The 25,322-nt window shown below is 43.9% G+C and overlaps 1 protein-coding gene across 1 annotated transcript in view; it reads left to right on the forward strand.

The window, feature by feature from the left end:
• Positions 1–25,322, forward strand: part of NME9 (NME/NM23 family member 9) — a 37,874-nt gene that overhangs the window by 8,974 nt on the left and 3,578 nt on the right. The window contains exons 2-7 of the mRNA XM_073360259.1: positions 6,994–7,030; positions 14,466–14,523; positions 17,855–17,958; positions 19,421–19,492; positions 23,167–23,283; positions 25,078–25,150. Of these exons, the coding sequence (XP_073216360.1) occupies positions 6,998–7,030; positions 14,466–14,523; positions 17,855–17,958; positions 19,421–19,492; positions 23,167–23,283; positions 25,078–25,137 (444 nt within the window). The 5' untranslated portion in view covers positions 6,994–6,997 and the 3' untranslated portion in view covers positions 25,138–25,150. The remainder of the gene's footprint in view (positions 1–6,993; positions 7,031–14,465; positions 14,524–17,854; positions 17,959–19,420; positions 19,493–23,166; positions 23,284–25,077; positions 25,151–25,322) is intronic.

Here is a 25,322-nt window from a genome sequence, read left to right on the forward strand (position 1 = left end):
AGTTGACCGTCTGAGGAACAGCGGGTGGTGGGGGAGGATTAAACATGGGCAAATAGTTTTACTTTGTGTAATGACCCATCCACTCCCAGTCTCTATTCAAGCCTAAGTTAATTGTATCCAGTTTGCAAATTAATTCCAATTCAGCAGTCTCTCGTTGGAGTCTGTTTTTGAAGTTTTTTTGTTGAAGAATTGCCACTTTTAGGTCTGTAATCGAGTGACCAAAGAGATTGAAGTGTTCTCCGACTGGTTTTTGAATGTTATAATCCTTGACGTCTGATTTGTGTCCATTTATTCTTTTACGTAGAGACTGTCCAGTTTGGCCAATGTACATGGCAGAGGGGCATTGCTGGCACATGATGGCATATATCACATTGGTAGATGTGCAGGTGAACGAGCCTCTGATAGTGTGGCTGATGTGATTAGACCCTATGATGGTGTCCCCTGAATAGATATGTGGACACAGTTTGCAACGGGCTTCTGTACATCTCCTACTCATAGGTTCAGTCCCTGGCCCCTTTTGCCCTCCTCAAGAAGCAGCCAGGCTCCCCTGGAGGTGAGCAGCAGGAGGAGAGTCACGGGTCATTCGCTTTCAGGACCAGCTGCCTTCTCCTTGGGATGGAGCAGGATCTTCCAGCCTCACAGGGGTTGGAGAACAAGAAGTTTACTGTGAGGAGCAGGTTTTCTCACCCCATTTTAAAATGACTCTGCCACTTTAGCCTTTTCTGTGTTCACCAGGACTGAAATACTGTCTGCAGAGAGGCAAGAGCAGGCAGAGAGGAGCGAGCAGAGGATATGGACTTCGGGGGAAAGAGGCAGCGCAGAAGTGGGGTCTTGGGGGAAGAGCGGAGCGAGGGTGGGGGCTCAGGGAAGAGGGGTGGCGTGAGGGCAGGGCCTCAGTACTCAGGGGAATCCCGCTTCCCATGGATGTCTGACCCTGCATGCCCTCCAGCAGACCCCTCGGCCTGGTCTGGCCCCTTACCCATCTCTAAGAGTGACACTGTTGGCTCAGAGTCTCAAGCAGTGCAACCTGAGCCCAGTGCTGAGCCACTCCCAATGGAACCTGCAGCCTCAGGGCTTGTCTATACTACCTGCCAGATTGGTGGGCAGTGATTGATCAAGTGGGGGTTGATTTATCGCGTCTAGTCTAGACGCGATAAATCGACCGCCGAGTGCTCTCCCATCGACTCCGGTACTCCACTGGAGCGAGAGGCGCAGGCGGAGTTGACGGGGGAGTGTCTGCAGTCGACTCACCGTGGTGAAGACACCGTGGTGAGTAGATCTAAGTACATCAACTTCCAGCTACGTTATTCACGTAGCTGAAGTTGCATGATTTAGATCAATCCCCCCCACAGTGTAGACCAGGCCTAAGCCAGGCAACCATTGAGGCATCACACAGGACCTGGTCCAGCGTTCATCAGAGCAGCCCCCAACCCAGCCAAACAGGACACAGACTCCCAGCCCCTGCAGAGAGGCCCCCATTTCCCCACATGCCCCCCACCTCTCCCCCACATCCTGATACCTACCATCACGGAGGAAGAGCTGCTCGTCTCACTCAGATTTCTATAGATGGGCAGGGAGTGCAAACTTGAGTGGTGATGTAACCTAACACATGGGGTTGCAATGCCACTCAAATTTGGCCTGGCTACCCCCTGAAAAAATTTGGCCTAGCTGCCCGTCTGGCAAATTTGAGTGGCATTGCACATTTTGAACCATGGGGTTGCAACTTGCAACCACATGGTTGAAGTTCAGGATAAAAGGCATTCTGTACTGATATAGTATGGGAGAGTAATTTCTTTTTAAACTAAGGAATGTCCCTTATAATGGCCTGTTGATAACCCTACCCAGAAGGTTCCGTGTCACTGGCTCTGTTGTGAGTGTGGCTATAGTCTGCATATGGAATGATGGGATTTCATGTTTGTTGGCTTATCCATTGAACTCACTCAGTTCACAAGTGTGTGATAGGGAGCTCTGGCTTTAAGGCAGGATTCAGGCCCAGCGTCCGCCTGTTTCTGGTGCTGCCCAGGACCAAGGCTGGGATTTGTAGTCCAAAGGGACTATGGGAACTGTAGGCCTCTCAGCAAGAACTCCTGGGAACGGAGGTGTGATGTTTGGGGATCCCCAGACCAGTAACGGGTACTGTCCAGTAATGAAGGATGCCTTTGTGCTGTGTAGCTTTGATTCAGAGCCCTGAACCAGTAGCCCCAGCCCACAAGCACAAGGTCTCAAACCTGGCTTCTGTCAGCCTAGTTGCCCTTTGCAGGCTTGTGTTATGGGGCTAAAAATTGCAGCATAGACATGGAGCCCAGGCTCTAAAACCTGGCAAGGGGGGAGTTCTCAGAGCCTGACCTCCAGCCTAAGCCTGAATGTCTACACTGCTATTTTTAGCCCATTATGCAAACCTCAGTCAGTTGACCCAGGTTCTAAGATGCTGCTGCGAGGATTTTTTTGCAGTGTAGATGTGTGTCCTTTATCACCATGTGAAGGCACATGAATTGGGACTGAGGAATTCCAGGGGATGGGGACTGTATTAGGGTATGGGATAGGAAAGTACAAGGAGTCAGAGGAAGGTGGGGTGCAGGCAGTAGATTGGGGAACTGCAGGGAAAGGCACGGGGGACAGGAGACAGATGGGGGGTGCAGGGAATGATGAGGCCAGGAGGCAGTTTGGGGGGGGGCAGGGAAAGGTGGGGTCAGGAGGCAGATGGGAGTGCAGGGGAAAGCAGGTGTATGTATGTATGTAAGTAGTTACAGTTGGATTTTAACCCTGAGATGAGGGCACACAAATTGAGGGCAAGCGACTTCCCCCACATGGTAAAAAAAATAAATCAGTAGACAGGCGACAAGCAAGGCAATTGGGTGATATTCAGTCTCATGGGTTTTTGTGCTAGTCTCATGATTTCTGGGGTCTAACTCTTGATTTTTGAAGATTTGGGCTGATGATCCTGGGCTGGGAAAGGAGAATGCCCAGCAGGCCAGTTAGTTTATTTGAGGGGATTCTTGTGGGTCCTTTGTGAGTGAAGGCTGTCAGGCTGTCTGGAGAAAGAAAAGGAGGACTTGTGGCACCTTAGAGACTAACACATTTATTTGAGCATAAGCTTTCGTGAGCTACAGCTCACTGCATAAATTTGTTAGTCTCTAAGGTGCCACAAGTCCTCCTTTTCTTTTTGCGGATACAGACTAACACGGCTGCTACTCTAAAGGCTGTCTGGAGTGGCTCATGAACTTGAGTGCCAATCTCAGGGCAGACTGCTACAGGGCACAAACCCCAAACTAGTTGTGAGTGCTATACTTAGATTTCACCAATTAAGTATCAAGTGTGAACTCCTCAAGCACTATAACAGCCTTAACAATAGAGTCACAGATAGTCCCATTGGGCACTCTGGTCTATCTGGCCACCCACGCAAACTTGTCTTTGTGATAGATGGCCCCTTACCCCCAAAATCACCAGAATATTCAGCTTACTCCCAGTCCCAAAGCACCAATCACTTACCCCAGGTCAATTGTACCTCAGCACCTAAGACAATGCTTGTAGCCAATCCTATAATAAACTAGCTAAAGATCTAAGAAAAATAAATGATCATTATTTACAAGGTTAAAGCAGGTAAACATACACACACCAATGAGTTACCATCTTAGCTTCCAAAAAGTAGTGGAAGCTGCTAATGTGCAATCTTTCTATGTCCTTTAGGGCTAACCCAGGCTAAACAGCTGGGGATCCCTTGCTTATGCTTAGAAGTCTTGCCCTCTCCCTGAAATCCAAGCAGCATAGGGATAACAATTTCTTCTTGACAGGGATTTTTATTCCCATCCCCCAGAGCTGAAACTGATGGGATGAGTGTTTGTGCACGTCTCATCTTCAGGGGCGGGGAGGAGGGGGAGGGGGAGAAAGCAATCAACAAAGTCTTTTGTCCCTGATGTTCTACAATGGCTTGTCTGGCACCTATGGGCCTTCTTTTGTTGGAGAGGAGATGACACCTTTTGTAGTAAACTAGTATTTCACACTTGGTAATGTGTCTCTCCTGACTGTGGGGGTTTACAGTTTCAGAGAAACAGTTTTTATAGTTACAGAACAAATATTACCTTATAACATGGAGTACAGACATTATAAGAAAGATTAATACATACAGCATCCTACAAGCATTTAATTAAAACTAAAGACATTCTTATAAATCTAATACCTGTTTTAACAATGTTAACCCACAGGTGAGCCAAAATGGTTTCCAGCTATGCATCTCTCAATGTACAGTGAGACCTAGGGTCCTTGGCATGAGCTGACACTTGGTCTGCTAGCATCACAAAGGCATTGAAGCATGGCTAGTGGGAGTCGTGTGTGTGTGTGTCTTTCCATCCCACACCCCTCCCTTTGCTGGAGAAGTATTTTGGTCTACACCATTTCCAGCACCTGGTGAGGCAGACAGGGTAGGAGGGAGCAGGCACAAGGGGTCTCTGGAGAGAACAAATCCAGACAGCCCAGGGTGGGGAACCATGCATGAAGAGCTACATCCTTTAGATGATGTATAGGCTCAGAGGCGAGAGTCACAGCACTGTTGCTTTCTGATGGCATGTCCTGGTGAGCTCCCTAGAGAAGGTGACTTACTGGTGTCTGGGCACCCTCCCCCTCCGCTGGCTGGTTGGCTGGGATGCAGCAGAACCTGGAGGATGGAGAGCAGGAGCGGTGGAAGCTCCCTAAAAGTGTGTGTGTGGGGGGGCCACTGGTGCCCAAACTGTGGCCCTGCTCCCTGTGCTGCCCTTTCCCTCCAAAGCCCTGCTCTTGCGCCACCCCTTCTCCCTGAGCCCTTGCCCTCATGCCACCTCCTCCTGCAAGGCCCCGTTCCTGCACCAACTCTTCCCCCCCAAGACCATGCCCTCTTCTCGCTCCTCTCTGCCTGCTCGCTCCTCTACGCCCCCTCCCCTTGTCACTCAACCTCCCACTTTTAAAAGTGATGGGGCCATGGTCCCCTGGCTTACCCCTGTTCCAGCACCTCTGATGGAGAGCCACCCCCTCTGTACAGATTGGAGGCCGACAGCAACTAAGATGGATGGCCCAGAGTAGGGCAGGCAGTGTGCCTGCCTGCTAACATGGTGCAGCTGTGCACAGATGGGGAGGCGAGTCCCACTCTACGCATGTGTGGCTACACCTGGCCCCCTTGCTCATACTCCGCCAGCCAGTGCAGTGCTGGGCTGTCCCCATGGATACTCCCTTGCCTGATCGTAGTCCAAGCTAGTTTAATTGGTGCCTAGGCCTTTGATAAGCTGGCCCATGAAGCACATTCCAATGTGCCATTCACTTGGGCTTTGCCTTATTTCTGAACTGACTTCAAGCTCTTGTGCTGGCATTCAACACCCCTGCTGTGTTCATCTGAGCTGAAGCTGGGGTTCCAAGTGATGCAAGCATCTCCTATCACTCTGGCAGTCATACCCCACAGGGAGGGGCCAAGGAGCAAGGAGGTGTCCTTTGCACAGAACACTCCTCTGACCAGCACTGCACTAAAACATTTCTGCAGTCAGCAGGCTGTTTGGCCTTGCACCTGCATAGGGCCATGGTGTATATGGGAGGCACCGTGTGGGTTTTTTGCCAGAGGACTGGATTTGCTCCTTTAGTGCGTTCTTGAATATGACATAGCACATGTCTTGAAATATTGAAACTCCTGGAGAGTAGCAGCGTGTCAGTGCTTTGTGTGTGCCTCCATGTGGCACAGACTCCACCATTCTGTCTGAGATGGCCTGAGATGTCTTTTTTTATGAGATTACAGGTTTGGTTAGTGAAGGTGATGTAATCTACTTAGACTTCTGTACAGCAATTCACTTGGTACCACACAACTTTTTGATTGAAAAATGAGAGTGATATAAAATTAACATGGCACACATCTAATGGATTAAAAACTTGCTAACTGATAGGTCCTAAAATGCGATTATGAACAGGGAATCATGGAATGAGTGTGTTTCTAACGGAGTCCACTGGGATTGGTTCTTGGCCCTATGCTATTTAACATTTTTATTGATGTCCTGAAAAAAAACATAAAATCATCATTGATAAGGTTTTCAGACAACACAAAGATTGGAGGGGTGGTAAATAATTAAGAGGACAGATCACTGACACAGAGCAATCTATAACACGATCCAGTGGCTGGAAGTTTAGGATAGACAAATTCAGACTGGAAATAAGGCATAAATTTTCAACAGTGGGAGTAATTAACCAGTGGAACGATTTGGTGGATCTGCTTTAGGGATTATTTTGGGGAAGCTTTCTGACCTTTATTCTACAGGAGGCCAGACTAGATGATCACAATGATCCCTTCTGGCCTTGGAATCTATGAATCTATGGATTGCTTCTTAACCTGGGTAAAGCCAAACAATATGCATTTTAACATGGCTAAATGTAAATGTACATGTCTAGGAACAAAGAATGTAGGCCAAAATGACAGGATGGTGGTTCTCCTGAGAAGCAGTGACTCTGAAAAAGATTTGGGGGTCATGGTGGCTAATCAGGTGAACATGAGCCCCCAGTGTGACGCTGTGGCCAAAACAGCTAATGCAATCCTTGGATGCATAAACAGGGGAATCTAAAATAGGAATTGTGCAAGGTTATTTTCCCTCTGTATTTGGCACAGTTCTGGTGTCCACAGTTCAAGAAGGATGTTGATAAATTGGAGAGGGTTCCGAGTTGAGCTATTAGAATAATTAAAGGATTAGTAAACACGTGTGATCACAGTGGTCCCTTCTGGCCATACGAATCCTTCCAGAGGAGCCCGCCAACACTAGTACCTAGTGACGGGGAAGGGGCACTGCTGAACAATATAAAACCCCACTGGCTGAGCATGGCATGGAAAAGCCTTTCTCTACAACAGCAGGCTGGCCAGCACGTGAATTTCAGTTGTAGAAAGAAGACTCCTTTCTTTGTACTAGATCATTTGATTATGCTATGAGGTGGCTCTGAACTGCAAACAGCAATTGCTCTGTACTGATGTTCCAGTGACTTCTATTCTTCTTGCAGAATAATGACCAGTAAGAAGAAGGAGATAATACTGCAGGTCAGTAATAGAGGTCCATGCTACAAATACATTTCAGAACTGATGATATGGTACCTTTTATACTTGCTGTCAGTACTGTGGGGTAGATTTGGCCTGAGTTACTCCAGCTTCTGCTTGGAAAGTGATGGTGCAGGGTCCCAGCTGAGGCAAGTCTTCCTTGAGGGAGCAAAGGGTGGGAGAGGTGGGGAGGCTGCAGCAAATCAGAACAGGCCCCGAAGTAGGTGTTTTTAAAGGATGTAGCAGGGTCATTTACAATAAGGGATTGTGGTAATTCAGCCGCTACCACCGGGACCTCTATGGAAGTCTGAACACCATTCACAGCTGCTCTTTCAAGAAGGTGCTTTCAAGTCCTATTCTATGTTACATTTTGATTTCCTCAGGGTCGTCACCATGTAAAAAGAATTGTGCAGGGAATCTGTCTAGAAAATCTTCCTGTACTGAGAGCCAAAGCAGTAGGAGAACTCTGAAGAAGAGCCACTCCTGTAAAGGGTGCAGAAAGGAGTAGGTGGGGTTCATTCCAGTGATGACACTCAGCTGGAGTTTGGCTTCCCTAAGAAAACTGAGAAACTTCTACCCCTTCTAGCTTAGTCTTTCAAAGAATATTGAGTAGGTGTAGGGAGGTGGTATTACCTCTGCACATAGCATATATGAGACTATTGCTGGAATATTGCATATAGTTTTGGTGTCCACACTTTAGAAAAGATGTTGGAGAATTTGAGAAGGTTGAAAGAAGAGCTACAAGAAAGATTCTAGGTTTGGAAAATCTGCCTGATACTGAGAGACTGAAGGAGCTCAGTTTACTGAACTGATGGAAGAAAACGTTAAGAGGTGAATTGCTCATAATCAATGAATACATATGTGAGGAGGAGATTTCTGATACCAGACAGGTCTTGACTCACACAGACAAAAGCATAAGAAGATCCAATAGGTGGAAGTTGAAGGTAGGAAAACTCAAATTGGAAATAAGGTGCAATTTTTTAACTGTGGATACCTACTCACTGGAACATATTACCAAGGACGAGGTGGATTGTCCATCACCTGGAGACTTTTAATTGTGGTCATCTGTTTTTCTAACTCTTCTGTAGTACAACCACAAGTACTGGGCTTGATGCAGGAATTGCTGGGTGAAATTCTGGCCTGTATCATGCAGGGGTTTAGAGTAAATGGTCCCCTCTGGCCTCAAAATCTAAGTTAATAACTATAAGGAGGTTATTTTAGTGCCACAAGATCTGTCTCTGTTCTACACTCTGGTCTGAAACCAGACTGTGTGTGATCCAGGCTATCAGCAGTCAGCATGTGGTCTTAGAGGACAGTTGCCAGTACTTTTTCCACTATTTTGACTTAAGGAGAGGGTTAGAGACAAGAACAGTAGTTCGACAGATTGGCTGTGTTATGTGTTGGCTTCTTAAGTTAAGTCCCAGACAGACTGCGAAGAGCTACAAAAGGATCTCACAAATCTGGGTGACTGGGCAACAAAATGGCAGATGAAATTTAATGTTGATAAATGCAAAGTAATGCACATTGGAAAACATAATCCTAAATATACATATACAATGATGGGGTCTAACTTAGCTGTTACCACTCAAGAAAGAGATCTTGGAGTTATTGTGGATAGTTCTCCGAAATCATCCACTCAATATGCAGCGGCAGTCAAGAAAGTGAACAGAATGTTGGGAATCATCAAGAAAGGGATAGATAATAAGACAGAAAATATCATATTGCCTCTGTGTAAATCCATGGTACGCCCACACCTTGAATACTGCGTGCAGAAGTGGTTGCTCCATCTCAAAAAAGATATATTGGAATTGGAAAAGGTTCAGAAAAGGACAACAAAAATGATTAGGGGTATAAAACAGCATCCATATGAGAAGAGATTAATAAGACTGGGACTTTTCAGCTTGGAAAAGAGGCAACTAAGGGGGGATATAATAGAGGTCTATAAAATCATGAATGGTATACAGAAAGTAAATAAGGATGTGTTATTTACTCCTCCTCATAATACAAGAACAAAGGGCTACCAAATGAAATTAATAGGTAGCAGGTTTAAAACAAATACAAGAAAGTATTTTTTCATGCAACGCACTGTCAACCTGTGGAACTCCTCGCCAGAGGGTGTTGTGAAGGCCAATACTATAATGAGGTTCAAAAGGGAGCTAGATAGATTCATGGAAGATAGGTCCCTCAATGGCTATTAGCCAGGATGGGCAGGAATGGTGTCCCTAGCCTCTGTTTTCCAGAAGCTGGGATTGGGTGACAGGGCATGGATCACTTGATGATAATCTGTCTGTTCATTGCCTTTGGGGCACCTGCCATTGGCCACTGTCAGAGGATAGGATACTGGGCTTGATGGACCTTTGGTCTGACCCAGTATGGCCATTCTTATGTTCTACTATGTACTATTATTAATTATTATTAATTATTATTCTCTCCTGCTGGTAATAGCTCACCTTACCTCATCACTCTCGTTACAGTGTGTATAGTAACACTCATTGTTTCATGATCTCTGTGTATATAAATCTCCCCACTGTATTTTCCACTGCATGCATCCGATGAAGTGATGTAACTCACGAAAGCTTATGCTCAAATAAATTTGTTAGTTTCTAAGGTGTCACAAGTACTTCTTTTCTTTTTGTGGATACAGACTAACACGGCTGCTGCTCTGAAACATCCCATCTTTGTTTCCACAGTGCCAAATGGACTTGAAAAAAATGGAGTTGATCTGATACCAATGTGTATTCATCTGCATATGGCTCACTAGCCACAGTGAAGGCAGGCACTTCATTGAGCATCTCAAAAAACACAATGTTAAGAACTGAATTTAAAATTCAACCCATAACGGCATAATCTTTACTGATGCAGGAAGGGTGACCCTAATATAAATCCTGCCGTCCAGTGGCCAAAGTGAACAGTCAAATATTAAGTTCTAGTGGTATTACTGAGGCACTGATGGTGGGTCTAGGGTAAAAGTGGAATAGGGCATTTGCTTTGGTAGGACCTTGATGTTTCTGAAATGAAACAATTACTTGTTTTAAACAACTAAAAGTGGAAAGTACTCTTAGAAAAGTATGTGAATTTTTAAAATCACACGCATAAATCTTGCATGGTACATCACAAAACTTTGTACCCCTTTTGCATGAAAACTATAATACCCACCAAGTTCAAAATTCATACACAACATATGCAGGATCCCTGGGGTCCCACAGAGATCAGTTCTTGGCCCTACGCTATTTAACATTATTATGAATGACCTGAAAGAAAAATGTAAAATTATCACTGATGAAGTTTGCAGACACAAAAATTGTGGGAATGGTAAATAGTGATGAGGACAGGTCAGTGATACAGAGTGATCTGGATCAGGTAGTAAACTGGGCGCAAGCAAGCAATACACATTTTAATATAGCTACATGTAAATGTATACCTCTATGAATAAAGAAGGTAAGCCATACTTACAGGATGGGGGACACTATGCTGGGAAGCAGTGACTCTGAAAAAGATCTGGGGTTGATGGTGGATAACCAGCTGAATATGAGCTGCCAGTGTGATGTTGTGGCCAAAAGAGCTAATGGGATCCTGGGATACATAAACAGGGGAAACTTGAGAGTAGGAGTAGAGAGGTTATTTTATCTCTGTATTTGGGATTGGTGCAACTGCTGCTGGAATCCTGTGTCCAGTTCTGGTGTCCACAATTCAAGAAAGATATTGATAAACTGAAGTGGGTGCAGAGAAGAGCCACAAGAATGATGAAAGGATTAGAAAACATGCCTTATGGTGATAGACTCAAGGAGCTTAATCTGTTCAGTTTAACAAAAAGAAGGTTGAATGGGTGACTTGATTATAGTCTATAAGCACCTACATGGGGAACAAATATTTAATATCACGCTCTTCAATCCTGCAGAAAAAGGTCTAACATGATCCAATGGCTGGAAGTTGAAGCTAGACAAATTCAAACTGGAAATAAGGCATCGATTTTTAATGGTGAGAGTAATTAACCACTGGAACAATTTACCAAGGGTCACGGTAGATTCTGCATCACTGGCAATTTTTTGATCAAGACTGGATGTTGTTCTGAATATATGCTCTAGGAATGATTGTGGGGAAGTTCTATGTCCTGTATTGTCCAGGAGGTCAGACTAGACGATCACAGTGATCCCTTCTGGCCTGAGAATCTATGAATATCCCGTCTTTGAAGTTCACACCCTGTTTTTCTCCTCAAGTCTTCTAGCTCTACTTTTCAAAAATGGATATTTTCTACTTAACTTACAAGAAAACCACCCAAATAAAACGGATAAATTTAATCAGTGGTGATGTTTGGTTGGCTGGGAAGATGCCTGACTGTGGAAATAGTCCCCTCTATTCGACATTGGTGAGGCCTCATCTGGAGTACTGTGTCCAGTTTTGGGCCCCACACTACAAGAAGGATATGGATAAATTGGAGAGAGTCCAGCGAAGGGCAACAAAAATGATTAGGGGTCTGGAACACATGACTTATGAGGAGAGGCTGAGGGAACTGGGATTGTTTAGTCTGCAGAAGAGAAGAATGAGGGGGGATTTGATAGCTGCTTTCAACTACCTGAGAGGTAGTTCCAGAGAGGATGGTTCTAGACTATTCTCAGTGGTGGAAGAGGACAGGACAAGGAGTAATGGTCTCAAGTTGCAGTGGGGGAGGTTTAGGTTGGATATTAGGAAAAACTTTTTCACTAGGAGGGTGGTGAAACATTGGAATGCGTTGCCTAGGGAGGTGGTGGAATCTCCTTCCTTAGAAGTTTTTAAGGTCAGGCTTGACAAAGCCTTGGCTGGGATGATTTAATTGGGGATGGGTCCTGCTTTTGAGCAGGGGGTTGGACTAGATGACCTCCTGAGGTCCGTTCCAACCCTGATATTCTATGATTCTATGATTCTAAATAGCAGCCCCAGTCCAGGAACAAGCAGCTTTCAGGGGCTTGGTAAAATAGGGTTTGCTTGGTTGTCAGCAGGGTTTGAAACTGGGACCTTCTGCTGCACAGCTCTGACTTCTACCACTCATACTGAAGAAGTAACGTGCTACTTAATAACAGTATATTAGGCTTTTATTCTCTTACTTGAATCAGTCACGAAAGGAATGGTGAGATTCAAGAATTTTAGTTCCATTCCAAATTCTGGAAGGTAGTGTGCACTGGAGGTCACAGTCCTTCTTCTTCTATTCCACTTCTACCCCACCCCTCCAGCTTTTCCCTGTCTTGTCTCTTCCTCCACAACTCCCCCTACCCACCCCACTTCTTCAACCCAGTCCTAATCTTCTTGCCCATCTTGCCTCAGTTTATTCCTTTGGACTTCTTATCCAAGTCCCAATTTCACCCCACTGCACCCCAGGTTCTTGTCCCACTCTCTGTCCCCAGCCAGTCCCAGTTTCTCTCCATCCTCCAGCTCGTAATCCAGTCGATCTCTCCCCATCCCACATCTCTGTCCCCTCCCACTGGCTCCCAGTCCTAGTCTTCCTCCTCCCAGTCCCAGTTTTACCCCACTCCAGGCTTCTTGTCCTAATCTGCTCATTTTGCTACTGCCCCGGGTCCGGTCCTTGTCCCACCTGCATTCAAATCAGGCAGCATCCTCTTCCACAGGCCAGCAGGAGGAGCACTGAAAGCACTGGAGAGAATCTTCATGCTTTCAAAAAGAAAAGGAGGACTTGTGGCACCTTAGAGACTAACCAATTTATTAGAGCATAAGCTTTCGTGAGCTACAGCTCACTTCTTCAGATGCCTGCTGCAGTTTCCACGATATGCATCTGAAGAAGTGAGCTGTAGCTCACGAAAGCTTATGCTCTAATAAATTGGTTAGTCTCTAAGGTGCCACAAAAGTCCTCCTTTTCTTTTTGCGAATACAGACTAACACGGCTGTTACTCTGAAACCTTTCATGCTTTCAGTTTCTGTGCTTGGTGCCACACTGGCCTGTAGCAATTGCAAGCAAAGGCCTGTTCAGCCCCTGCAGCCTTAGGCTGGAGCATGCTCTCTACAGTTGGAATCTTCAGAGCATTCAGTTGTCACACTAACAAGTCTTCAGTGAGCGTGTGCAAACTGAGATTTTGCAAACTGGCCAAATTTGGGCGTTTTTGTTTTTTAAACCAAGAAAGCAAAAGGTACATCCCTGATAAATTTCAAGCCCTTGCTGCAAAGCATGGATGCACTAGATCATCTCAACAAAACAACTATACAAATTTTATAACAGGGACAAAATGTATTTTTTCCTAATCTCATTTGTGGAAACTTGATAAATAAATAAATAAGAGTGTGAGGCAGACCTACCTGGCATAGAAAATTTCCAGCTCCACCTATAATTTCTGTGTAAAGGAAAGGCCTGTGTCATTTCTACTGAATGTAGCTTCAAAAAACCAAGAAAATTCTCACAAACCAAGAACTTCCTATCAAAGAAACAAACAAGCAACACCCAGTGAGGGTTGCCTAAAAGGAACATCCACCCAAACCCATAAAAGCCAAGAAGTGTCTAGGTAGAGTATCCTCCTTCAACATATGTTACCACCACACATTACGTTCACCATTTTCACTGACAGACGCTGCCTTTCTATAAGTCCCATACCGCATGTACAGTAACATAATACACATTACATTCCTCGCAATTACACTATAATACAGATCCTTAATGCTGACTTCATACTTCTCCATGGGGAAATTTTCACTGGTGCCTACCAGACACATGCCCAGGTGCTCTTTTCTAGCTCTGGGGTTCTTGAATTGTGTTCCACGTGGTCTGCAGAGAGCTGGATGATCACATGGTGCTGGTTTGGCCATATTTTCAGCTGCTACTATGTTAAAGGACAATTGTAAGCACGTAACTTTCCACATAATTATCATTGCGGCAGGGTGTTGTGTGATCAAGAATGGGAAGAGGGGGCTGGACAGGTCTGAATGAGAGGGTGGATTGTCCACTAGCTCTGCCTTAAAATCTGGCATGGCAGAACCCTGCCCAATGACCTTTCCTTTTGAAGAGACAGTGGCTGGGGTTCTGTTCCCCTCTCAGAGAGACAAGGGCCAGATTCCCTTAGGAGCAGTAGAAGTACCCACTTCCCCTGTCAGAAAGGCAGTAGTGGCAAGAGTACCCCCATCCTGGTACGTCTGCCAGCACCCACATATATCTACTTGAAGGGAGGAGATGAGACAGCTGTGCTCTTTCCCTCCTACCACACACCCAGAGTCCTGCTGGGGGGTTCGGGTACTCCAGAACAGTGTGTCTTGGTATTAACATCCCATTGGGTATTGTAAGAGACCCTTTGATACTGAGTATTATAGTCAGAACCTTTCTTCCAGCTGTTCCTGTGTCATGGTTTGCTGTGACTTGTTTAAATATAAAAGTGAAACTGTTTTGTGGTAAAATAAACAGTTATCGCATATTGCTATCTATTACTCTTCACACTTACCATGTATATTTTTTAATTTACCCCAGGTTACTGTCAATAACCAGGAGCTTTGGGAGGAAATGCTGGGTTTCAAAGGACTGATAGGTAAGGACTGAGCAAACATTTCAGATCACTTGCATTTAATTTCAAAACAAACACTCAGGACCAGCAAAGTATTGAAATGAAGGTGTGCCACTTTCCTTGTAAGGCAGGGGAGTAGGAAACAAACAGAGTGATATAAAATGAACATGGTTGAGATGTCTTTAGGTCATCCTGGTCCCCTTGCCCATGCAGCATTGGTAGCTGCTGTAGATACTCAGTTGCTGTGTCTTGCCTGAAATGACTTTACCACTTTGCTTGAGATTTTGCTCCACAATCTGCTAGACATCATTTTTGAGGATCCTTCATGATACTTCACCTGAAATTGCTCTTACTCAGGATAATCTAACAACTCTATCTATACCCCTTTCAGTCTGTCAGGGAGAAACCTGCCCCAGGAATTGACTCTAGTTAGAGCAATGACTCTAGGCAGAGGTTACACACTCCTGCTGTTTGCAACAGCTTCCCCAAAACTAGCAGCAATACAAACATTTCTGCAAAGTTTCTTGTCATAACACAGTAATCAACTTAAGCTTGCAATGACTGAGACTGTCCGTGCTTCAGCTTTCAACCAGTATCACTTGTAGATGCCTAACCTCCTCAGAGTTAGCCTGAGTAGCGGCTAGCCCAAAGGATGCATATTTAGGAGAGTTCATTCCTTATCTGAGACTGTAACTTGAGAAAGTGGCACCAGTTAACTTAACTTAAATCATTAAATAAAATAACTTAAATAATTTTTTAAACCAATTTTAGTGAAATTGGTGCAAAAGGCTGGATAGACACTCTTATTTTGTTTAAGAGGCTTGCTCAGATTAATTTAAATCTGTTTCTAATTGGCATAAGATGGTGGTCCTACCTTTTCAGTCCTGTGGGCTGGATAGTAGTTTGGGGGCACCTCTGTGGCCACATACAGAATTAAATGCTCTACAAAATGGAGTCCTCCATTTGGCATGACCTCACGCATACATTGTATGTGAGGTCATGGTGCATGGAGGATGCGTTTTGCTCTACAAAGTGGCATCCTCCATGAAGAGTGACCTTGCACATAGGATGCTATTTTGTAGAGCAGGTCTGCTGGGGGACAGACACATCTGCGGTCCAGATGGTATTGTTCTGCAGGCTGGATCCAGTCCATGGGTCATCACTTGGACCACCCTCAGTGTGTGCATATGTAATCCACACACCTCTTGGGTGTGGTGTTGTCCCATCTAGTGGCACTGAGACCACTTAGAAAGAGAGAGAGAAGAATGAGTGTGCTCTACAGTCTTAGCTTACAGCTAGTTGGCTTTTAGCTCATGTGGTAGAGGCTGATGCACTGAGGTCCCAAGTTCGATCCTACCCGCTGATGACCGGGGTCTGTTGGCGTTACACATACATACCTTTTGCACTGGCTTAACTAAATTAATTTAAAATCGTACCTTTCGTTAAACCAATGCAACTTTTTTTTCTAGAGCAGGCCTTAGTTTTACCAGCCTAGCTGATGTCATTCCAGCATGGGAATTGCACCCCTTCAGCTGGAACGCAGTGCTGCAGCAGGACAGCAGAGTCTGAATGTCAAAGGGGAGAAAACACTCAGCTGCCTCTACTGAGGTTCAATGAGAAGGTGTATATATTTGAGAGTGTAACAGGAACCTATCCAGTCTGGCTCCAGGCCCATCTGATGCCTCAGGTTCCCCTCACCTGCAGCATGGATTGATTGCTGAGATGATTTAGCTCCCGGGCCATACCCCCAAAAGTCTGCCCTTTTCAGAGTACCAAAGTCCAGGCAAACACAACACTGAAGAGTCTTCCACCCCAGTCATCAGCTGGTCCCATCCCTTCCTTCTTGAGGGTCTGTTTTCTCTTCCACCTCTGCCCTGCCCCTGGGCTCTCCTCAGCCTCTCAATCTTCCCCTGGCTGGTAGGGGTTACTGCAGCACCTCATTAGATGGCAGTATAAACAGCCGCTCAGTCCTCCCCTTACTAGCAAGTTGCTGCACCCCTTTATAGGGGGAATCCATACCCGCTTTCTACTATAGGTTACCACCCTGGGAACCCTAAACAACTGGGCTTTCTGCCCCTTTGTAGTCTCAACCACCCCGTTGCTCCTTCCCAACCCCTCTTCCTGTACTCCCAGCCCTTCCATATATCATCCTACTATTCTATAGAGCTCTGACTCCCACAGCTGTTCTTCTTGGAGTCCCTCTCTGACTGAACCACAAGTGCTCTCTTTTTCCCATCAGGGCTGCTCTTAACCACATGTTCACTTTGTTATATGACTTCGCCCATTTCCTTGACCTGGGGGATAGCTATGCTTATAACAGGTGCAGCTTAGCCCCAGCCCCCTTAAAGGGTCAGCACACCCTGTAACAGTGAGTAATGTCCAGAGCAGGTGCTGCCCTCTATTATCAGAAGTGCTAATTATAGGGAAGGACACTGGTTTTCTTATTTAAATGGACAAATTATTTCTAGTAATGTTTTAACCTTCTTGGTCCCAGGATATTAGAGAGATAAGACGGGTGAGGTAATTTCTTTTATTGAACCAGAAATTGGTCCAATACAAACTATTACCTCACCCACCTTGTCTCACTAAATTATTTCTATTGATTTCAGCCAGACCCTATTGTAAAAGATAAAAACAAGTCGGGAGAGTTAAGGTTGATTTCCTGAATTTCTGAGGGCTTGCTGTTTCAACTTTAATGTTGTCCAAGAGCTATTTTTCCTTACAGAATCTGTATGTGTTGAGTCAACATGTGCATGTGTGTGTGAAAATTAATAATGTTCTGAAAGTGCTGCTGTCATACACAAGATTTTTCAGAGGCCAAATTGCACAGCATTAATAGAGCAAACAAACAGAGCTCTTTGGTATACACATCCCTTTTGCATAACCTTTTTTAAGGAACAGGAACAAACCAAATAATTAAAGTTTGCCTGTCAGCTCAACTTTCATCAGTTTACCAACTCATGGCCGTAATCTGATTTGTCAGTGTCTTTTTAGGTACTGTGCTTGTTCTTCCCATGCCACTACTCTTCCCTGCTTTCCTGTGTTGCTTTTTATGTCTTATGAACAAACAATATTTGAGCCTACAACAAGCAGTCTTTTCTAATAATTTATCTGGGTGTGGAACACCTGACCCACACTTCTAGAATTGTGTGATTTTGCTTCCTGGCCATCTGCATTTGGAAATTTCCCCCTTTCACTGCCCAAGTGACCCTGCATAATCTGAAATTAGTACAATCAAAATGGAGTGAAAAGCTGGACTGACCAAGTTCTTTGTATGTGCTTGTCCTCAATATTTCTGAACTGTCCCCATCCTGTCATTGCATAACCCTACTGACACAGCTTCTCCTTTGTGTAGTTGTTGATGTGTATCAAGGCTGGTGTGGTCCATGCAGAACAGTCGTGAACCTTTTCAGAAAAATAAGGAATGAGCTTGGTGATGACCTCCTGCATTTTGCCGTGGTAAGATGTAATTCAGAATAGTGTCTGCTTCAAAAGTACCAAATCACCTACGGAATCAACAGACAAGGAAATGCTGCAGCCACTTGTCCTTGCAATAGGCAGGAAATGTGTGCATAAGGAAACTTACATGGATACAAATTGCAGGGCCAGGTCTATTACTGTTCTATTCAGTTCTTATTCCTTCTCCAAATGGAAAGATTTTTTTTTAAAACACACATTTTCTTTATAAATGTATTAGAATTGCATTATACAATACTGAACATCTCAAATCTGAGCCTAAAGTGCGAAGCAACAATATCACCAGTGAGGTAAACATGTATCCCATTTTGAACAATGGGAGAGACTACATTTTAATATAAATTAAGAAACAGTACTCAATAATATAACATTGTTACCCTGTCTTCCCTCTCACAGACATACAGCTATGCTGTAGGAACACTACATTTGCAAAGTGAAGCACTCATAAGTTGAGAAATGCTGAAGTTAAGGATGTGTGTGCAACCTTAACTCAGCCCCTTGTGGGTATGCATTCCAATGGACTCTCTAATTACATTCCAAATATAAAATCTTCCTTTTAGAAGTTAGTTAAGGTACATGCCTATCATATCACTTACAAACTCAGGCACTGAAAAGCAAGGACATGAATAGGTCAGAACCTCAAACCTTACACTGTGCACAAACACTTTTTTCTTATTATGCATAAAGAAATGGATAATTTGTCTCAACACATCTTTAATTCTGACTAATGGGCTTTTGGTTTTATGTATTTTATCATATTTGGAAGTATAAGCAATGCTAATCAACATGGTCTTATTCACGCCTAATCAATCACATTTGGTATTGTTCTTTGATGACAAGTTTGACTCACCAAGGTAACTGTGGTGATATAATATACTTAGATTTCTGTAAACATTTGACTTAGTACCGCACAACATTCTGATTAACAACCTAGCACTATAGAGAATCAATATGGTGCATATTAAATAGCTCAGCTGGCTGAATAGTGCTCAAAATATGATTGCTAATAGGGACAATGAGTGGGGGTATTTCCAGTGGGGTCCCATAGGGAGTGGGATTAAAAATCAGATATGCCAATCATCCCTTATATGCCCATGTGTGGCTGTGCCTTCCTTTCAGTCATTAAAACATTTAAAAGTTATTTAAAAATGGAAGTAAGCTAATTCGGAGGCTGGATGTACATCTTATAGGGGATAATTTTAAAAATGGTGCTTAGCACCTTTATTAAAGAACGATGGTGTTTGCACAGTGAACAAATTGGTAGTGACATTTAAAATAAGAGCTTAATATAAGCAATGTATATATCTAAAAGCATATTTTAGAACCTTTTCCAAACCCTCACGCTAATAGGGCAAAAATATTTCTCAACACTTTTTAAAATGGTTACTTTTCTACAATGTAAAATTTTGATACAGCCAAATTATTTGTTTTACGTTTTATTTAGGCTGAAGTAGATTCCATTGATGCTCTAGAGAACTACAGAGGAAAATGTGAACCTACCTTTCTGTTTTATGCAGTAAGTTAAAATATTTTAAAATTGGACACAATAATAAACCTTACCAGTTGAAACAATCACTTTCTTCCAAAGATGCCTTGTTTGCATTTTTGATCTCCAGCTCCTGGATATATATTCCATCTCTTTCATTCACTTTGCTAATCAGTTTGGTGCCAAAATCCTATCCTGAATGCAACCTGATTTATCTATCCCAAATGCTGCCATGCATGATAGTCGTTTTATTTTCTGTGTGTCTGTCTAGGTATTTATAATGTACCCACCATCTGGACATAATATCATCATATCCAATCAGTTATTATCTTTTGAACACTCTGTCCTAAGTTGCTTTCCAGAGCAGCTGTAAATAATCCAATTACAATATTATTTTATTAATAAATAACTGAACAAGAGAGATATTAAGATATACTGTATAGGTGAGGGGAAATAAATGTGTAATTGAATTTTGAAATGGGATGAAGAACTGATGATTCAGAGAGATATAGGAGGGCTGTTCCCCAGGACTATAGAATTTGCCATATTCATATTGGATCAGGACCAAGATCCAGTTAAGCTGGTGTCATTTCTCCACCATTGTCCAGGATGAGCTGCATCAGAGGGAGGTGTTAGAATGCTCCTAATGGCAGTTATAGAATAACCTGCCCATAGGGCAAGTTTCTTCCTATCCCTCATCAGTCAGGGTTGACTCTTGCCCTGAAGCATGAAGGTGTGTATCCCTTCTTTAAAAGGACAAAATCACCCTCCTTAATGTAAGAGTGGATGGTCTCATTCTCCATCTGAATGTTCTTTCTGAATCCTGGCCTCCATGATATCCTGTGCAATGAGCCCCACAGGCCACTTATTAAAACCCCACATAGTTGAGAATCAGGGCCTTGTCTTTAAATCTCCTGAAGTGTCCCCTTGTCTGTGCCTAGTGAGAGAGTAACTTGGAGCACCTGTTTCACCTTGTCTTGTTACTCATGGCCTTCCATCCATTACTATGTGAAATGGTTCAAGCTGCTCCCAGAGAACATCTGCTTCCCTCCTCTTTAGTTCATTCACAAATGGCAAGAACCCTACCATAGAGCATCTCACTGACTTGTACCTACAGCCATGCTGAAGGCCCAGGGCAGCACTATTTGTGCTCAGGCCATAACTGAAGATGGACAATGGGGGTGAAGAACCAGGGTTGCAGGAGTCTTTTGTCATCTGCCAATAGGCAATACATGTCTCAATTATATCATGAGAATGTGTGCTCACTGGCTATTGACGTGTATCTAAAAGGTGTCACTTGAGCAGTGTTAGCATCTCTCTTCTATCTCCCTAGTGCTGGACAGTCTGAGTAGCTGAGGTCAGATGAGTGGAGACAGGCACTTGGAAAGCTTGTGCAGATGATGGTAAACTGGAGTATGGTGTTGTATACACAGCATGTTAACAGAACAGAACTTTTCCCTATTCCCACAGGCTGAATGGCTCACCCTGAGGGAATAGAGATGCTGCCCTCATTTCCTGGCACCGTAGGAAAGAGGGCTCTCTGGCAGAACACCTTCCTGGCCTGGAGCTGAGTAAGGGGGTGGTATTCAGGACCTCCCAATCATCCCCAACAGGAAGGGTGCTGACTGTGATCTGCCACAACATGGATTGATTTAAAGCAAAACAATTTAAATCACTTATTTAAATAATTATTTGAATCCACAAGCAGGAAACTGATTTAAATAATCGATTTCAATTGTGGTTTACATTTGTAGTTTTTAGTTATTTTCCTAGGGAAAGGTTGATTCTCTTTGGCTGGTGACAATTCAAACATGTTGATTTGCAACGAAATATAGTCTTTATACTAAGTTTGCAAAAAGAAAAGGAGTACTTGTGGCACCTTAGAGACTAACCAAGTACTCCTTTTCTTTTTGCAAATACAGACTAACACAGCTGTTACTCTGAATACTAAGTTTGGTACTTCTTTTTGCTAGCCAGGATGATACAAGTATCTATACACATTATTTAAACAATTATATAACTTAATTTACATTTATTCACCCTCTTAACTTCCCCATTTTTATTATCTTAGAAAATTGTGAATGATGCATTTCTTATTTATTAGACGATGATTAATTTTTTACTTGTGATTTGTGTTAAGCTCTATTTGGATGGAAATTCAGATTCAGTTACAAATGGACTCAGACAGCATTAAAAGTTTTGTTATTAAATAAAGTTACCTTAAAACTGCTGAATACATAGGAAAAAGTTTATCAAAACACGTTTGTCCTGTAAAACTGAATTATTAAAGAAAGTATTATCTGTACTTAACTGAACTGATTGTTTCTGGTCATCATGTCCTATTCAAGATTTTAGAAATAGTAGATCTCATCCTCTCACCCTAGTTTATATTTATAGATGTGGGGGGCAGGGAACGGGGAAACAAGCTTGCATGCTTTTCCAATTCCTGTTTGGTTTCTTAACTTTGAACTGAACTAGATGCATAAACTGAAATGAAGAAAGCATTTTCTCTTCACCTACAGAAGAGGCTACTGTCGTTAAAAGCTGGTTTGGCACTTCATCAAACTCTGGTTCCAGGTGCCTAGTCAGTGTCTTCCAGTTTTGTGTTTTGATTTTCTTTAAAATTTGGCAGCAAACATGTACTGCTTACTATTATGTTTTGTATTTAATTTAACTGATTTTACTAGCATATAAGAAATTTAGGCCTTAGCATTAGTTGTCATTTCAATTTTAATTTTAAATAGGTTTATTTAAAAAAAAAACTATCTGCATTTAATTTAATGGAAAATCCAATTTTAATGGATTTTTATCCACCCAGGTATGCTAGCAGTGTGCCCCATGGTCTTTTGGAAGAACCCAGGACCAGAAAGCCCAGGGGAAATATTGTTTTGCTCTTTACTCAACAAACCTAACATGATGGAACCTGCTGGGCATGTTGTAGTCCAAATCAGCATGTTTACTGACTACATACATGTTGCTCGAGCAGGTTTCTAAACATAGAACACACAGCACCACTAGAGGACTCACAAGCTATTTAAAAGGATACTATCAAATTCCTGTACACTGTAGCAAGACTCGTTCATGCCACCACTCAGCTCCTGGCACAGATGTGTAATGGCTTAATGGTTGAGTCTGACCACTGGGTTACCTGTGCTGTTGTAAGTTCAAGGAAAATCTTGCAGGGCCCTTATACTTATTAGGGGTGTTACATCATTTCTTCTTGTTCTGGCCAGGGCCAGCTTGCACACCCTTCCCCCTCATCTGCCTCAGCAAATAGAAAGGGATCAGGTTGGAAGCAATGTATCCTCCACCTAGACAAGAAAACCTGACCGTATCCCTCCCCTTAGAGTAATACCCAGCACCACTCCATGCAGCTGATGAGTTCTAGGTAGCTCCTCCATGGATGTCAGTGCATCAAGTAATGAGTGGCTTTTTCCTGATTCAGCCTTTCTCCTCTAATAAAATAAATCAATGCTCATGCTTCTAAATAACTAACTGCTTTCACCTACCACTTCCCGTTCAGTTTTGGTGGAGGTATTTTTTTCAAGTAACTAAATTAAACCTGGATTTTGCCATAATTAATACTGTCCTCAAAATAAAAATTGATTTTAGCATTTCAACTGCTTTAGTGGGAGTAATAAAAATAAACAACATTGTCACCAGTAAGCATATCATCTGATTGATTGCCTTGTAATACCTTTCAGGGAGGAGAATTTGTAGCTGTTGTAAGAGGAGCCAATGCACCACTGTTACAGAAAACGATCCTGGACCAGCTGGAGGCAGAAAGGAAGGTTTTAGAACAAGGAGCAGAACGTGTAGTGGTAATCAGGGCTCTCAATATATTGGCATGTTGTCACAAGAAAGGTTCCCTTCCTCCTCATAAAGCTGTCCCTGGTAGAGAGCACACGAGGATTATCTACCTTGGCCAAGGGTATAATAAGCACACCCACTGCAACATCCACCAGTTCTGTCATCCTCCAGAAGCTGTTTCTGGAGTTGGGCTCCAGCTCACAGAATGAAGCTGACATTTCAGACATGGTCATGATGGGCTTTTTTTAACCTATTTGCACATCTGTGGTGGTGTGTATAAACCCCACTCAGGCCAAGAAGGGGTTAACTAGCTCTGTTAGCCCCAGCTGATTACATCTGGAGAGTCTGTCAGGCCCAGGGAAGAGTTTAAAGGAAGGAGTTTAGAGGTTTGGGGAACAAGAGACTCAGGAGTGGTCTGGAGGTAAAGCTCTGTGGGCAGGGCCTGGCAGAGGGAGAACTGTGCAAAAGCTACAGGAGTAGTGTTAACTCCTGTGGTGAACCTTGAAAAAGAAGCATGACTCCAGGGGGAAGCTTGGGGAGATGCTGCTTTGGAAGCAGGGTGAGACTGAAGATGTGTTGAGTACCAGTATTGTGTTGGACACTACTTGTTTGGGACATAGTTCCCCCCCTTTCGGGCTATCAATCATGGGACCTGGCCATAGGGCCAAGTCACCACCATACCAGACCACTGAAGTCCTAAGGACCCAAGTAGAGTTTCCTAAATGCTGGGTCACGCCACAAGTGGGTGCTCTGGGATGGTGACTGCAGAGATGGGAAGAGGGTTTGCTGAGAGACTGTGAGCTTTAGAAAAAGTTGTACAAATCAGCAAAATTGCAGGAAGAGAGCCAAGAAACCATATATGCAGATGTCACATAATGGAGGATTAAGGATATACAGGAGAGGAAAACGAGATAAAATCAATCAGTGTAAGAAAGGGCACCAAAACCTTGCCCCAAATAGACAGCCCAGACAACTGTGTGGGAGGTGTGGACATGACTGTAAAAACAGATAATACCCAGCAGGTTGGGAAAAGTGCAGAGTCTGCTGGAAGTACAAACAGTGCAGGCAGAAGAACATGGTAAATACAGTGAAGGAATCTAGTGTTGAGACCTTGTACATTGCTCCCATACAGGAGTGGTCATAGGAGAGCCTCAAAGGAGAGGCCTGAGCCAATCCCCTTTGAGGAATTGTGCTGGTGTCACTGTAGACCTAGCTAGCTCCAGCACTAGCCCAGCTGCTCCAGCACTTGCTTATTAGTATTCTCTCTATTTTGGCACATCCCCTGAGCTGTTTATTTCCCGAGAGCGAGACTCTGGAATGGACGGTATTGTTAATGAATGAGAAATAACTCCGTCTGCAACTCTGCTACTCAAAAGACAGCCTCACATGAGACATGCAGAGCGGGAGGTGTGTTTCTCAGGGAACTACATTTCTTGGGTTTATTGTACCTCTTGCCTGGGAAGTTGGGCTTGTGTGACCAGATTTTGCTCCTTGTCTCCTACTGGTTTTTATTGGCGGCGCTTCCTTCTCTCATGATTGAGGAACAAACAGGGAGGTTTGGGCAGCTAGTTCCTTAGTTGCACGCTTTGCACCTATGGAGAACCCTGCTGCACAGCCCACTGACTAAGGCTGGTCATTGCAGAACAGTCTTACCTTGAAAACAGCAAGAAGCAAATGGATCCAGTCCAGCTTTCTGCTGTGGCATAGTGGGGCGTTTATGATTGGCACATGTATGGAGTGTGATAGGTCACTAAGTGTGGTGTGAATCCTGCAGTCACTGCTCATTCATGTGTTCTCACTGCTAGATTAAGGATGAAGCCCTCTCCAAGGAAGGAGAAGATGCCACCATCATTCAGGAAGAATAGGAAGATTAGTTGGGTAAGTAAACCTGCCACAATGAGGGAGCACAGTGCTTCCAGCCCCACTCCACCCCCCAGCCCTGCCCCACCCCATTCAGCCCTGGTCCACCTTCAGGCCAGATCTTCGCCCAACCCCACACCACCCTATGCTCCTCTGTGCCCCCAGACCAGCTACGCCCTCATTCCCTCTC

Source organism: Lepidochelys kempii, chromosome 9, assembly GCF_965140265.1.
Source record: "Lepidochelys kempii isolate rLepKem1 chromosome 9, rLepKem1.hap2, whole genome shotgun sequence".
In the NCBI taxonomy this organism is placed as follows: domain Eukaryota; kingdom Metazoa; phylum Chordata; order Testudines; family Cheloniidae; genus Lepidochelys; species Lepidochelys kempii.